This window comes from Octopus sinensis, linkage group LG15, assembly GCF_006345805.1.
Source record: "Octopus sinensis linkage group LG15, ASM634580v1, whole genome shotgun sequence".
NCBI classification, from domain to species: domain Eukaryota; kingdom Metazoa; phylum Mollusca; class Cephalopoda; order Octopoda; family Octopodidae; genus Octopus; species Octopus sinensis.
In genome coordinates this window covers 31302378-31319877 of record NC_043011.1, presented here as the reverse complement: position 1 = coordinate 31319877, position 17500 = coordinate 31302378, and the positions used below count along the sequence as shown (strand labels likewise).

Sequence of the window (17500 nt, the reverse complement as noted above, 5' to 3'; positions counted from 1 at the left end):
CTGCTCCATCAACAATTCACAACAGGGTAAGTTTACCATCATCAATTAACTGCTGGAAAAGGTCATCTTCATCAATTCACCATTATTTTTAATAAATTTTTTTTTTAACTATTAATAGTGAGATACTGTGGATATATTTTCTCGGTGAACTTTCTTCAGGGTGAATTGATGGCAGTGAACTTACCTGTAATCCTTTAGAGTAGTTTGGAGTAGGTAAACTTCTGCATGTGAAGACTGGATCCAAATGGATCTGCAGAAGAAACCTTCATGGTTCAACCGAGGGTGAGGTGGTTGCAGCAATGCATTATGGAGTGCAGAGAGCAAGCTGAGGTAAGTAAGACATGTTGGTCATCCACTGTATCAGTCACCATCCCCCAATCATCTTGACCTGGTCTTGCCATCATCATCATTTAATGTTCACCTTCCATGCTGCCATAGGTTGAACAGTTTGACTGGAGCCAGTCAGGTAGAAGACTACTCTAGGCTGCTGTGTCTGTTTTGGCAGGGTTTTTACAACTGGATGCCCTTCCTAACATCAACCACCCTGCAGAGTAGACTGATACTGGATTGAAAATGGCCCAGAGGAGAGAATGAGGTTGACAGTGTACAACTCTTCTTCACTTTAAACAAAGTCACCACTCAAGCTACCAGAAAATCCTTAAGGATGACCAGATGGTCATTGTCGCTCCAACAGATAAACATGGATGGGGGTTTGGAGCAGCCTGCTTTGATCTCTACCTGACTATCAGTTCTCACCAATAGCTCCAAGTCACTGTTTGCATGTAACAGCAGTCACATAATGGACAACAGTTTTGACTGACTGGGTAATCTAGGCAAGAGTTACTGACACATTTAGAATTACTGGTGAAATTAAGATTTGTTAATTCAAGATTGTGAAAAGTAATCCCATGGACCAAGCAGGGAAATGAATTAAGGTTCAATGGCTAGGAAGATGACTCTGCAACACACCTGAGTGTGGAATATATGTAAGGGCATAAAAGCAATACACCTGGAGTATGGAGGGTAAATCAGAGCATATCACTACAACAGAGGAAGTTACCAGATGTAACACACTTCTGTGCCAATGGAGCCAGATTTTTGTGTCTAAATGAATGACAGGGTTGCTTTCATGTTACAGCCATTTCTTCACAATCTTCCAGTACGCTTTACTCTTTTACTCTTTTATTTGTTTCAGTCATTTGACTGTGACCATGCTGGAGCATCGCCTTTAGTCGAGCAAATCAACGCCAGGACTTATTCTTTGTAAGCCTAGTACTTATTCTATCAGTCTCTTTTACCGAACCGCTAAGTTACGGGGACGTAAACACACCAGTTGTCAAGCGATGTTGGGGAGACAAACACAGACACACAAACACACACACACTAACACACATATACATATATACGACGGGCTTCTTTCAATTTTCGTCTACCAAATCCACTCACAAGGCTTTGGTCGGCCTGAGGCTACAGTAGGCCTACGTAAGTCTGACGGCTACGAAACTGCCCTTTCTAAATTATCCGATGAAGAATCGAATGCCGCAGTTCACAGGAGAGAACAGAAAGACCATTTTACCCACTCAAGATCAGCAATCATTTATGGTAAAGCTGAATCCACCGGTGATACAGGCATAAACCGCCTAAAAGATGACATAAATTTTGTTTCCGTTTTAGTTGGAGAATTGTTCTCTGTCAACGAAAATGTCAGTATCCATAAGGTCGCTCGGCTAGGAAGATTCCAAGTGAACTCAACCTCAGACACTAGACCACGCCCAATAAGAGTAATCTTTTCTTCCGATCAGAAGGCTTCAACCTTTCTGAACAGAGCTCAGAAGCATGCCTGGGAGGACCCCAATATGGGTTTTCGAGAGGAATACTCACTGAGAGAGAGAATTCGCTGGAGAAACCTAATATCCGAACTGAAGATGAGAAAACAGATGGGAGAGAAGGGTTTACGCATCCAAGATGGACAAATAATCATGTCCTACCTCTGGTTGCATGCTGTAGTGCTGACAGGGAAAGTGAATCGAGGGCGAATCGAAGTAAAGTAGATACCCCCAACAATGATGCTATCTCTGATACCCCTTATTCTGCTTGTTCCCTAATTCCTGCCCCTCAAACTTCACAGCTCAGCATCATCTATACCAACTTGTGCTCCTTATTTCCAAAGTTCAGCAAATTATTTACACTGGCCATGCGAGCATCGTCTATACCAACTCGTGCTCCTTATTTCCAAAGTTCAGCGAACTATTTACACTGGCCATGCGTGATTCCCCAGATGTGATAGCTATCACCGAGACTTGGCTGACTCCAGCAGTAAAGGACTCGGGAATCTACATACAGGGCTACGCCCTCTTCAGATGTGACAGAGAAAAAAGGCGACGTGGAGGTGTTGCTGTGTATGTTAAATCTGATCTCAAACCGTCCAGCGGTATTCTACCCACTACAACAAAATTCAACCTACAACAAAATTCGATGTCGTCTATTGCAAGCTGAGCCTATCCGGGTTTTGCCTGCCCGTGTTAGCTGTCTACAGGCCACCTCTTGCCAACCCCCAGGACGATGCTCATTTACTCGAAGTGATAAGATTTGTTTCAGCTTCTCATGACTGTTTGATATTAGGAGACTTCAACGCTTCCATGATCGACTGGCCCTCATCAATTTGTACATCATCTTCCCGGTTCAGCCAGGCCCTTCTTGACGTGGCTGAAGATTGTTTTCTATCGCAACATGTTGAATATCCGACAAGGCATCGGTCTGGGCAGCAGCCATCTATGCTGGATCTGGTATTCTCCCGCTATCCAAGATCAGTGTCAGACATATCTGTGTGCGCACCTCTTGCCAAGAGTGATCATGCGGTCCTGAAGTTCGACATGCACACAACTTTTTCTATGCCCACGACTACTTCGCTGCCACGTAGAGTCTTCTCTGCAATCAATCTTGAAATTCTAACAGAGGCTTCCGCGCTTTGGACTGGTGATCCCTGATGACGATGTCCTCAGTTGACGAACTATGGTCGTCCCTCAAAGCATATGTAATCTGGTTGACTGACCAAGCAGTTCCCATTGGGCTTCCCAAGAAGAAGAAACACAAGCCCTGGGTGACGAGGAAGGTTAAACAAGAACTTCGACTCAGAGATATTGCTTGGGCTGAATTCAAAAATCTAGATTCAACTGCAGCTTTTGAGGTGTACAAAACTCAACGAGATTGAGCTGTGAAAATTGAAAAAGAAGAACATTTCAGATATGAATACAGAATCGTGGCAAACGCCAGTCACAATCCAAAAACGTTCTTTGCCCATGTCCAATGGAATTCCTGCTTGAACAACCAAATTGCAACGTTGGTAGACTCAACAAGCGTATCAATTGAGGACCCTTATCAGCAGAGTCAGTTATTTGCCGAGGCTTTTTCAACAATTTTCAAACAAGATGATGGTCATGAACCCCCTCCATTTGATAGATCGGTACCTCCAATGCCTAGATTGGTCATCATTCGGGACGAAGTCAAACGCGTTATTCAAGGCCTCGATGTCAACAAGGTTCACAGCCCTGACAGCATACACCCACGGGTTATCAAAGAGTTGGCTCCGGTCATCTGTGAACCTTTAACACTTCTATTCAATATGTCATTGGCGACGGGTGTTATACCTGCAGACTGGAGAACGGCAATAATCTGCCCAATTTTCAAGAAAGGGAGCCGCAAAGACCCGCTTAACTACCGACCGGTTTCCCTTACTTCAATAATCAGCAAGATATTCGAAACCATCCTTAAGAAAAGTATGTTGCTCCACCTCCAAAACACAGCTTCTATCTCTGATTCCCAACATGGCTTCATGCCGAAGAGATCATGCTTGACCAACTTACTGGTAATGGAAGAATTGGTGACGCGTATCCTGGATGATGGTGATGCTGTTGACATCGTTTTATTGGACTTTGCCAAAGCTTTTGACTCGGTTAACCACCGCCTATTACTTGTCAAGCTTCAAGCATATAGTTTCAATCCGGATATTGTACGATAGGTTGGTGCCTTCCTCTCAGATCGCTCCTTCCAAGTCCAAGTTAACGGTTCGCTGTCCGACGTCTCCAGTGCGAGCAGTGGTATGCCTCAAGGTTCAGTGCTTGGGCCCTTATTGTTTTTAGTCTTCATAAATGACTTGCCCGACGACCTCACGCAACACACCCTTCTATTTGCCGATGATGTCAAACTGGTCGCTCCTCGCGGTGATATAGATGATCTTCGTTAATGCCTCCACCAAGTTTGGAGATAGTCTAACGAATGGGACCTGTGTCTGAACGTGCCAAAGTGCTGTCATCTGCCTGTTGGCTCTTCTCCTGGAACTCAACTTGATTTCGAGCCAGGTCGTCTGCTACTGGAGAGGACCGACCAGGTAAAGGACCTGGGCATCTTGGTGGATTCTTCCTTTTCACCTTTGGCTTAGTGCGTCCATGCTGCCAACAAAGCATGCAGAGTTCTGTTTTTGATTCGACGGTCATTCGGAATGCTCACAGCAGCCATAATCCTACCGCTTTGTCATGCTGGTGAGACCCATATTGGAATACGGGATTCAAGCCTCTTCTCCTTATCTCCTCAAAGACAAACATCATCTCGAAAGAGTCCAGAAGCTGGCTACCCGCATTGTTCTTGGTCTGAAGAATTTGTCTTATGAAGAAAGGCTGAAGACGCTTGACCTTTATTCTCTAGAAAAACGCCGCCGCCATGGTGATCTCATTCTTGCTCACAACATCATAAGCGGAAAGTGTAACCTCTCGAAAAAGCTGTTCTTCACTCCTGCTCCAGAGCGTCGGCTGCAGGATCACTCCGAAAAGCTCTATCTGCGATGATTTCATCTCAATCGAAGGAGAGGGGCTTTCTCCGTCTGGGTTGCAGATCCGTGGAATAAGCTGCCGGACGAGATAGTGAAGATGCCGACGACCGCTCGGTTCAAAGTTTCTCTTGACCAGAAATGGCCTGAACTCTTTGCATGAACACCTTCCCTGTACATAACTCCATGTCCCCCTACATGGCCTTGCTTTTTGCTTTTTGAGCCAAAAAATTAACTTAACTTAACTTAGAAGACACTTGCCAAGGTGTCACACAGTGAGATTGAACCCGAAACCATATGGTTCATAAGCAAGCTACTTACCACACAGCCACTCCTACACCTACAGTGCTGGTTTTTTTTGTTTTGTTTTTTGTGTATCATCTTTTTAAGAGAGCAATTCCTATGATGATGAGGGATGAGGGAAAAGCAATAGCTAGTGGTTTCCATTAGCAGCCATAATTCTAAACCAGCATGTAGACTGTCTGTGGACCTATAGTTGTAGTTTATTAAACTTAGAGCAGAAATGAAGATCCATCATGTTCCAGATGACTAAGCAGCCCTTTCTAGAAACAGCATGGCCAATCTGAATAGAGAAGAGACAAAGACTTGCCTTAAAACTAATGGGCAATCAAGCAGCATCTTACACTTAACTGCATCATCATCAACATCATTGTTTAACATCCGTTTTCCATGCTGGCATGGGTTGGATGGTTTGATAAGCCAGCCAGAGAAAACTGTCCAGGCACTAATTGTCTGTTATGGCATGGTTCCTATGGCTGGATGCTCTTTCCTCATGCCAACCACTTTATAGAGTGTGCTGGGTGCTTTTTACATGGCACTAGCAGTGGATGAAAATAAATACATCACATTGACAGCTATGGACACATTGACAGAATATGGACTGCATGCATTCTCTTGCATGAAGACCTCAGAAGAGAACAACCCTTATAGCAAGACAATTGGCTCACTACAGGATTGACATTGCTGTTCTTGGTGAGTCATAAGTTGATATGAACTGGAAGGAAGTGACATATTGTTTTGGAAGAGGGATGACAAAGACGAAGGCATTCAGGATATGACACATGACTTGGATTTATCATTTAGAATAGCCTACTTCAAAAGCTGCCTGATATATCTGTTAGCATAAATGAGTGCTTGATGAATCTTCAGTTCCTTACCCCTTCCTTTTGGCACACTACCATTATCAGTGCCTGTGTCCTAACCCTCACCAACTCTGAGTTTTGAAAAAAAGGATTCTATGCGTATCTTGATTCTATTGTGAATTCTACTCTTGCAAATGATAAGTTTGTGGTATTTGGCAATTTCATTGCAAGAGAGGGAAGTAACTACACGGGCTGGGAAGGTGTGATGCGTACACACAGGAAGAAGGCCATGTGTGCAACTTGACCGTCACCAACATGCTCTTCCAGATGACCAACAAATACAATGCAATATGAATGCACCCCAGATCTAAGGAGTCACATCTCACAAAATCTGTTAGCATTTGTAGTCAAGATGTTTATGACGTTTGAATTACCTCCCTCGTATAATAATTGGTGTTTCTGTTCTTAACTGCTTAACTAGTGACTGCAATGAACCTATTGTTTGCTGTTCGGGACTGTCGTTATAGGCAGGCAAAATTAATAAGAGTTTGAAATATAAGAGCTAAATGAAATTAGATCTAATCAACAAATGAGCCCCATTGACGGTCATTCGGAATGCTCACAGCAGCCATATTCCTACCACTCTATGTCACGCTGGTGAGACCCATATTGGAGTACGGGGTTCAAGCCTCTTCTCCTTATCTCCTCAAAGACATACAGCATCTCGAAAGAGTCCAGAAGCTGGCTACTCGCATGGTTCATGGTCTCAAAAATTTGTCCTATGAAGAAAGGCTGAGGACGCTCGACCTTTATTCTCTTGAAAAACGCCGCCGCCGTGGTGATCTCATTCTCGCCCACAACATCATAAGCGGAAAGTGTAACCTCTCGAAAGAGCTGTTCTTCACTCCTGCTCCAGAGCGTCGGCTGCGGGGTCATTCCGAAAAGCTCTACCTGCGACGATTTCATCGCAATCGAAGGAGAGGAGCTTTCTCCGTCCGGGTTGCGGATCCGTGGAACAAGCTGCCAGACGAGATGGTGAAGATGCCGACGACCGCTTTGTTCAAAGCCTCCCTTGACCTCAAGTGGCCTGAACTCTTTACATGAACACCACCCTGTACTTAACTCCATGTCCCCCTACATGGCCTTGCTATTTGCTTTTGAGCCAAATTAACTAACTAACTAACTAACTAACAATACTCCCAAACCACTAACAACTCCTACCCCAGAATCCCAGCCCAGTGGCATAGCTAGGGTGTGTTTAATCCAAGGCAACCCTCCAGTTTGCCATTCCCATCTCCCATGGGCCCCAAAGCCTAAACAAGCTCACACAGCAGATCTAAAAGTGTCGTCCTTATAAAAGCATTGCCCAGAGCAGACTGCCTCCACCCCCACCCTAGTTACGCTTCAGCCCTAGAAGCACACCGTCAATATACCCTGAAACCCATCCTTCCATTTATGTGTTGGGTCACTAAAAATGAATGATGTTGTTGTTGTTGTCGTCATCCTCCACTTTTCCATGTTGGCATGGGTTGGATGGCATTTACTGAGGTAGATTTTCTATGGTCAGGTTCCCTCCCTGTTGCCAACCATCACATGTTTCCAAGCAAGGTAATGCTCCTCCATAGCTAGACATGTCTTTGCAGAACACTGGAAATGAATGACATTCATTTACAACAATCGCATAATGTCAAGATGAGGAGACCAATATACAAACACACACACACATACATCATCATCCTCACCATAATCATCATCATCATCATCACCATCAGCATTTAACATCCATTTTCCATGCTATCATGGGTTGGATAGTTTCACAGGAGCTAGCAAGTCAGAAGGCTGTGCCAAGCTCAACTGGTGTGGTTTCTACAGCCTGATGCATTTCCAAACACCAACCACTTTACATGCATGTGTGTGTGTAGAGAGAGAGAGAGAGAGAACAAGAGAGGGTGCCAAAAAGTTCCTGGCTTTAAGGATATCACAAAAGACCTGACTGGAGGCCCAACTTTCCAAGCTCTTTTACAGAGCTTAGAAAAACTGAAGGAGCGCTGCAATAAGTGTGTGAATCTGAGAGGGGAATATGTTGAGTAAAATCATAATTAACTGATCCTCCTGTATTTTCTTTTACCCAAAGCCAGGAACATTTCAGCACCCCACTCATATACATGTATCATTATCAAGTACACATACTTGACATCTATGCTTTGTGTACTTACCAGTGAGCTGTGATTTGATGTGCTGGAGATTTCTCCCTTAAAGTACCAAGTGATAAAGCACCAAAGCACCAGAAAGTTTCCACCCAGTGCTTTTAGAGAGTAATCTCCACCACACCAATTCACAGCCTACAGGCAAACACACAACAAAGCATATACATTAAGTATAAATAAAAAATATAAATGCGCCCTTTTTAAAGCCTAGCCAGGCTCATGGGCCCGGTTTCCCGGTTTCTATGGCGTATGTGTTCCCCAGCTGGATGGGACGCCAGTCCATCGCAGCGTTACTCATTTTTGCCAGCTGAGTGGACTGGAGCAACGTGGAATGAAGTGTTTTGTTCAAGAACGCAACACGTCACCCGGCTCAGGAATCGAATCCACAATCTTATGATCCTGATGCTGACACCCTAACCACTAAGCCACGCGCCTCCACATACATTAAGTATATGCAAATGATAATGATTATTACACTAGGACTGCTTCTATTTCATATTTGAATATGTATATTACACATGATCATGTGACTGACCAGGCTATCAAATGTTGTTACACATCGCTGGTCACAATGCGTTTTGCATTGTTTTAACCTTCAACTAGCACCACCCTGCTGGCTAGGCAATTAGACCAACAATCCCCTACTGATCAAAGGGGAACTGGAGTAACATGAAACAAAGTGTTTTGCTCAAGAACATCAACACACCACCCAATCAGGGAATCGAACCTACGATCTAGCAACTGTGAGTGCAACAACCTAACCACTAGGCCACATGCCTTCACATATATAATTATGATCTACTGATGAGTACAAAAAGACATTATATGATAATATTCAGTTGAGGAAAAAGTTTGTGCTCCATGTTTTGAAGAATAGTTGTTGTTTTTGAATAAATTCTTGCATAAAAAAATCATTATTTTAAAATGGTGCACAAACTTTTCCAGGAGTGGCTATGTGGTAAGTAGCTTGCTTACCAACCGCATGGTTCTGGGTTCAGACCCACTGTATGGCATCTTAGGCAAGTGTCTTCTACTATAGCCTCAGGCCAACCAAACACTTGTGAGTGGATTTGGAAACTGAAAGAAGCCCGTCGTATACATGTATGTATATATATATATGTGTGTGTGTGTGTTTGTCCCCTTAGCATTGCCTGACAACCGATGCTGGTGTGTTTATGTCCCCCATCACTTAATGGTTCAGCAAAAGAGAACCGATAGAATAAGTACTAGGCTTACAAAGAATAAGTCCTGGCATCGATTTGCTCGACTAAAGGCGGTGCTCCAGCATGGCCGCAGTCAAATGACTGAAACAAGTAGAAACAAGTAAAAAAAGAGCAAAAGAGCAACCTAGTAATATGCATTATTTTTTTTATGATATCATGGTCTTTTTGAGAGTAACAGCTGTTTGGGAAAATTGAATAGATGAATAATCCATCATTTACAACAAAATCTGCTTCATTTCATTTTATTTGATGACATTTATTGAACTCCGTTTAATGAATTAATTCTTATAATGATCATTTGTTTTTATATATATATATTATATATATATAAATATGTAAATATATATATATATATATATATAATATATATAATATATATATATATAATATGTAAATATTATATATATATATATATATAATATATATATATATATAATATATATAAATATGTAAATATATATATATATATAATATATATATATATATATATATATATATATATATATATTATATATATATAAATATGTAAATATATATATATATATATATATAAGGGGTCTAGCTTGACCCTGCCTGAGATTTGAAACCAAATCCACCGGCTTGTTGCTTGTCAAAATGAGAGGGAAATCCTCCACACTAGATGATTGAAGAAGAAACACTACACCCCCTAGGACCTGTGCTGGTCAAGGAAAGGTCAGTTCTTTGTTTAAGGTTTGACCTACATTAATGATCATAGTCTATATAACAAAGAATTTTCTATCTCTTCCTTTCAGGTGTAAGCTATGACCAAGGAGCAACACTGGCTCTTAGGTGTCAGCTAGGACCAAGGAGCAACAGCCTTAACCAAGAGCAGCACTTCCCTTCACCCTTTGCTTGACATGCAAAGAGAGCCTTTCGGTCACAAGAAAGATGTTGCCACCTTTATCCTTTCTTCCTTTCTAGTCAGCACCATGCTTTCCTTATCCTTTCACTCTCTACTGACAAACAACCTTTTTCTAGACTATCAACTACTAACCAGCAAGGCATCCTTGTTGTCTCTATCACTAGAATTGCTACTGTCTCTTTAACTACCAGCCAGGTAAACAAGCAAACATATGCAAATAATATTTATTTCTTCTTAGTGTTGATTCAGCGATGTTCACTGGTTACTTTGACGCAAGAACCTTGAAGTTTTATATCTATACGCTACATTTAGTAGTAGGCTACATCATATCGAATTGATATGGCACATCACATCCAGTTCACTACATCATCATCGTTTAACGTCCGCTTTCTATGCTAGCATGGGTTGGACGATTTGACTGAGGTGTGGCGAACCAGATGGCTGCACCAGACTGCAATCTGATCTGGCAGAGTTTCTACAGCTGGATGCCCTTCCTTATGCCAACCACTCTGAGAGTGTAGTGGATGCTTTTATGTGCCACCGGCACGAGGGCCAGTTAGGTTGTACTGGCAACGGTCACACTCAAATGGTGCTTTTTATGTGCCACCTGCACAGGAGCCAGTCCAGCGGCACTGGCAGTGACCTCGCTCAAATGTTTTTTTTTCACGTGCCACCAGCACAAGTGCTAGTAAGGCAACGCAGGTAATGATCACGCTCGGATGGTGCTTTTAACATGCCATCGGCACGGAGGCCAGCTTGTTGCTCCGGCAACGATTTCGCTCGTATGGTACTCTTAGCGCTCCATTAGCACGGATGCCAGTCATCGAATTTGATATCGATTTCAATTTCACTTGCCTCAATAGGTCTTTGCAAGCAGAGTTTAGTGTCCAATGAAGGAAAGGCACACATAAGTAGACTGGTTACACCCTTGGCATAGGCCACAAGGTTATGGTGTCACTTGCGCTTGCCAAGTCTTCTCAAGCACAGACTAGGTCACTAGTCAAGGTCCCGGTCATACATATATATATGTATACATGCATATATATATATATATATATATATATATATACATATGGCCCCGATGGATTCCCGGCAATCCTTCTAAAAGTATGTAAGAGAGTCCTAGCAAGACCACTGCAGTCTCTCTTTCAGAGCTTCCTTGCAACTGGCAAACTTCCAAGAAAACTGAAGGAAGGTAAAATATGCCCTATTCATAAAGGAGGCCAAGAACTACAGACCTATCTCTCAAGAACTACAGACCTATCTCAAGAACTAGCAGAGCGGAGGCCAAGAACTACAGACCTATCTCTCTGACCTCACACATCAGCAAGGTCATGGAACGAATAGTCAGAAGGAAACTAATCACCTTCCTTGAAGAAAATGACTTGCTGCCTGACACCCAACATGGTTTCCGATCAGGAAGAAGCTGCTTAACTCAGCTCCTACAACACTATGACTGGGTGCTGAAACGACTGCTCAACCACTCAAATGTGGAAGTGATATATCTCGACTTTGCAAAGGCCTTTGATAAAGTCGATCATGGAATGATATGTCACAAACTGTGTGATCTTGGCATAGTTGGAAAATTGGGAGAATGGCTTCATGACTTTCTGAAGGATAGAAGTCAGGTGGTAGTAGCCAATTAACACGCAAATAGTGAGCGGTGTTCCGCAGGGCACTGTTTTGGGACCACTACTGTTCATAATGGCCCTCTCAGACATGCCCTCAGCCACGCAGAGAGCCACGATCACAACTTATGCAGATGATACAAAAGTTTCACAGGCAATACAGAACCCTGAAGACACTAAGCACCTGCAATGTAAGCTGGACAAAATATACAAGTGGGCTGAAAAGAATAGCATGCAGTTCAATGCTGAAAAGTTTCAAGCTTTATGCTATCAGCATGCAAAACTGAATGCAATACCCAATGAATACACTGGACCCGGAGGGATTGCAATCCCAGAGGCACAATCAGTGCATGACCTGGGTATCCACATGAGTGATGACGCAACCTTTCATGTACATGTTGCTAAACTGGCAATGAAATGTAGACGACTGGCCGGATAGATTCTTAGAACCTTTAGAACAAGAGAACAAGAAACCATGATGGTCCTCTGGAGGACACTTGTCCTAAGCCACTTTGACTATTGCTATCAGCTATAGTCACCATCCAGTGTCAAGTTGATCACAGAACTTGAGGCGATCCAACGAAGCTACACGAAGAAGATAGCCTCTGTGCAGAATATAAGCTACTGAGAAAGACTCAAGAGATTAAAACTCTATTCCTTGGAGTGTAGGCGAGAAAGATATGCCATAATATACATCTGGAAGATCCTGGAAGGACTTGTCCCAAACTTCGGCATCGAGAGTTACACAAATGCCAGAACTGGGCGCCACTGCGTGGTGCCTAGGACTCCAAATTTGCCATCAAGATGTAGGACAAGATACTGTGATAGCCTGGGCTTCAGAGGCCCACAGCTCTTCAATATCCTCCCGAAGAACCTGAGGGACCTGCATGGTGTAGATGCGGATGTCTTTAAAGTAGGACTGGATCTCTTCCTGTCAGGTGTCCCGGATGAACCAACTTCACGGCAGGAGGTGCAGATGAGGGCAGCTGCATCGAACTCTCTCATGCACCAAATGGCAGTTGCTAAAAAGCATTCGTGAGGTAAAATCATATAGCAAACCAAATAGCGGTGCCCCAGCATGGCCACAGCTCATGAGCTGAAACTGGAAAAATCAAAATATATATATATGTTTGTATGTATATATATATATATAGAAGGCAGTAGCTATGAATACATGAGAATTTTCACTATGAATAAAGTAAGAACAAAGTTCCATTATCTAAAAAAATATTTTAAAAATAACATACCATGAATAAAGTTGTCAGGCTTGATAGAAGCATCTGGACTGGCACTTTTAGTTACCACAGATCTAAAGTAATAAAGCATCAAATAATTTATAAATTAAGAGGATATTTATGCAGAAGGATATTTATGCAAGGTAATAAGAGAGTCAGTCTCACTTATGTTATTCCAATCGTTGTACGTTGGCTGGTAGCACTAATTAGTGGCTGACCATAAATAAATTATGAGGTGGGAGCTTTAAGCAGTGATGTGTATAAATGCAATGTTATTAGCAGTTCAAATATACCAGTGGCAATTTTGAACTCGTAAGCAAGTGATTCACTGTTTCACTGTGCTTTATCATGGAAAAAATTTCTTGCTATAGACAAATGGTGTAAATACACCGAAATCAGCTCGTAGCGCCACCTATCCGGACTGTAAGATGCAATCATTCAGAGAGGTTATCTCCTCTTTCTCCTGATGCTTCACTCTACAGCATTAGGAGAATGATGCAAGGGCAATATTGACTCCTTAACCAGGCCCTTGGGGGTTCATACAAGATTTTGTCGTTAAAATTTATGTATAATAAAACTGGTTATACTTCTATGATATACAAAATATTTCAACAATTTTTTAATATAATTCCTAATAATATTTAATTATAAAAATATAATAGGATTTTATTTACACTTCAAATGGCTATGGGGCCCAGTAGAGTAACAAAGGAATCAAAGGGGGTTCATAGGAAAGCAAATAGTCAAGCACCACCATTCTAAAGCATAAATATATTGAGTTCTAACAAATGTTTATTGACCATCACAATGCCTAAGTGAAATCATAAAATAAAAGCATTCTCATATTTGGTTTCATGCCACCAGTTTACAATTTCAAAGACACTTAGAGGTAGTCAAATCAACTATATCCCTTGCCTACAGAAAGTCACTGGGTACCATCACATTAACTAAATTTATACATCATTTAAAATGCAACATACTAATTAATATACTTCAAAGAAATCCTAATTGCTACTTCTAATGCAAATATCATTTATTTCAATACTAAGTGGCAAGCAGGGTTATTAATCAATGTTAACTAATGTGGTATGAAATATGATTAAATATTTGCCTGAAAACCAAATAGTTATTATATAAAAAATAAAGAGTTTTTTTGTTTTGTTTTTTTTTACTACAACTGCTAGTATTCCAGCGATTTTCTCAGCTCTTAGGTTTCTGTCATGTGAAGCAAAAGCACTGGAGTTATTATGGCTCGAACTTCATTTGAACCAGCAGAATTCAAAGTTGCTACATGCAATGAAACATTCATACAGCACTGACACTCTGTCACTTATGACAAATGTCTCAGTCGATCCAATCAGCAGAACAGCTCACTCATGAAATCAACATGCAAGTGGCTGTGTACTCCACAAACACGTATACATTTAACCCTTTGGCATTCAGATTAATGTGTCAAATATAATATTTACATACTCTTTTTACTCTTTACTCTTTTACTTGTTTCAGTCATTTGACTGTGGCCATGCTGGAGCATCGCCTTTAGTCGAGCAAATCGACCCCAGGACTTATTCTTTGTAAGCCTAGTACTTATTCTATCGGTCTCTTTTGCTAAACCGCTAAGTTACGGGGACGTAAACACACTAGCATCGGTTGTCAAGCAATGCTGGGGGGACAAACACAGACACACAAACACACACACACATATATATATACATATACATATATACGACGAGCATATTTCAGTTTCCGTCTACCAAATAAACTCTCAAGGCTTTGGTTGGCCCGAGGTTATAGTAGAAGAAACTTGCCCAAGGTGCCACACAGTGGGACTGAACCCAGAACCATGTGGCTGGTAAGCAAGTTACTTACCAGACAGCCACTCCTGCGCCTAAATATCACATGTTTGGAATTTATCAAGCACTATCTTATAGCTTAGAGATTTCAATGGTGTGATTGTTTAATTTTAGAATGACATTGTAGGTTTGAGATGAAAAGTCAGATCTGACAAGCAGAAACCTTGGAAGTAGTAATTACCCAAACAAGGGGTACTCCATTAGTACTAACTTCCTATACCTTTATCTTTGGATCTTAGCTTTACATATATATATATATATATATATATATATATATAGGAAGAGGGAGCAGGACATCCATCAACCTCTACCAATGATGTGAAGATTCAACAAACTCAAGAAATGGTTCTGGTGAACTGACAGGTGACCATTGATAAGGTGACATGTTCTCTGCAAACAAAATCATCCACAACAAACTTTGTTTCCATAAAGTTTGTGCAAGATGGGTGCCAAGAGAGCTTACTACAGTGTACAAGTGCAATCTTGTGGAGATCTGTCAATGCTCTCTCAACTGCTATAACAATGAAGGTGAAGCTATTCTGGAGAGAATAGTAACAGGAGATGAGACCTATCTCCATCATTTTGAGCTAGAATCCAAAAAGCAAAGTATGGAGTAGAAACACCTGGAATTGCCACAGAAAAGAAATTCAAGACTCAATCTTCCACAGGAAAAAATGATGCTGTTTTATGGAACACAAAAGGGCCTATAGTGGAAGATTACCAGAGAAAAGAATTTACAGTCACCAGTGAAGGCTACAGTGAAATACTGGTCAACAAACTGAAACCAGCAATTCTCACCAAAGTCTGAGGTCCATTGTCAAAGCCAGTGTTATTGTTGCATGACAATCCATACCTACATATGGGTGTCCACACCATTGAGACCATTTAAAAAAATTGGGTTTCAAGTTGCTGGAACACTCTGCATATAGTCCAAATATCATTCCTTCTGACTATCACCTCTTTGGACCACTTTACAAGGTTGTCAATTTGCTACAGATGAAGAAGCACAGGAAACAGTGCATTAAATGGTTATGTGACCAGCCGAAAATCTTCTTCTCCACAGGAATAAGCAAATTTGGAGACTGCAGGAAGAAGTGCATTGAAATGCAAGGAGACTATGTTGAAAAGTGATGTAATTGTTCAACCCCTGCTTTTGTTTTAACAAATTACAGCAAACCAGAGTGTGCATATAATTTTTGACTTTCTTCCTTGTGTGTGCGTGTGTACACATGTCTATTTATATAATATTATATAATATATATATATATATATATATATAACCACACATAACAAATAGTGAAGGATTATCAATCTGGGCAAAATCCTTCACAAGCTCTCTGTTGGCCCACCAGGCTAACAATATTACTTAGATTAGTTAAGAACTCTGAGTAATCTTTTGGTAGGGTCCCAAGTTATGGTTCCTCACAATTTCATATTGTAAATCTGTGGATGGGCTTCAGATAAACTGGTTTTTACAGAGTGGTATTTAAAAAACAATGCAATGGTCATTACATATAATTCCTTTGTTAGAGCAAATTTATTTCACATCTGTTTCCAATAATCATCATAGGTACGTTACTGATAGGTTTACTCAATTGGTCTATTGATCAATTAAGGTAAATTGAATGACCCAAGAAAATTAATGCACACACACACACAAATACACATGTATGCGCATATATATATATCTATATATATATTATATATACATATATATATATATATATATATATATATATATATATATATATACACCATATATATATATATATAATATATATACATATATATACATATATATATACATATATATACATTATATATATACATATATATATACATATATTATATATACATATATATATATATATATATATGTTTATATATATATATATGTACATATATATATATATTATACATATATATATACATATATATATATATATACATATTATATATAATATATACATATATATATATATATACATATATATATATATATACAATATATTATATATATATATATATATGTATATATATATATGTATATATAATATATGTATATATATATATATATGTATATATATATATATATATGTATATATATATATATATGTATATATATATGTATATATATAGATATGTATATATATATATATCTATATATATATATATATAACATATATATATATATATATACATATATATATATATATATACATATATATATATAATACATATATATATAACATATATATACTATACATATATATATATACATATATATATATACATATATATATATATATATATATCATCATCATCATCATCATCATCGTTTAACGTCCGCTTTCCGCCTAGCACGGGTTGGACGGTTTTGACCGGTCTGGGAAGCCAGGGGCCGCTCCAGGCTCCAGTCTGAATCTGGCAGAGTTTCTACGGCTGGATGCCCTTCCTAACGCCACCCACCACTCGTGAGTGGATTGGGTGCTTTTTACGTGCCACCTGCACAGGGGCCGGAGGGTCCGGCATCGTCACGATCGGTT

General features: G+C 40.3%; 1 protein-coding gene across 3 annotated transcripts in view; it reads right to left on the bottom strand.

Moving 5' to 3' along the window:
- Nucleotides 1-17500, bottom strand: part of LOC115219665 (MYCBP-associated protein-like) — a 133868-nt gene that overhangs the window by 104731 nt on the left and 11637 nt on the right. For all 3 annotated transcript variants that reach the window (XM_036509586.1, XM_036509588.1, XM_036509589.1), the window contains exon 3: nt 13114-13175. In XM_036509586.1, coding sequence (XP_036365479.1) covers nt 13114-13175 — 62 coding nt within the window. The remainder of the gene's footprint in view (nt 1-13113; nt 13176-17500) is intronic.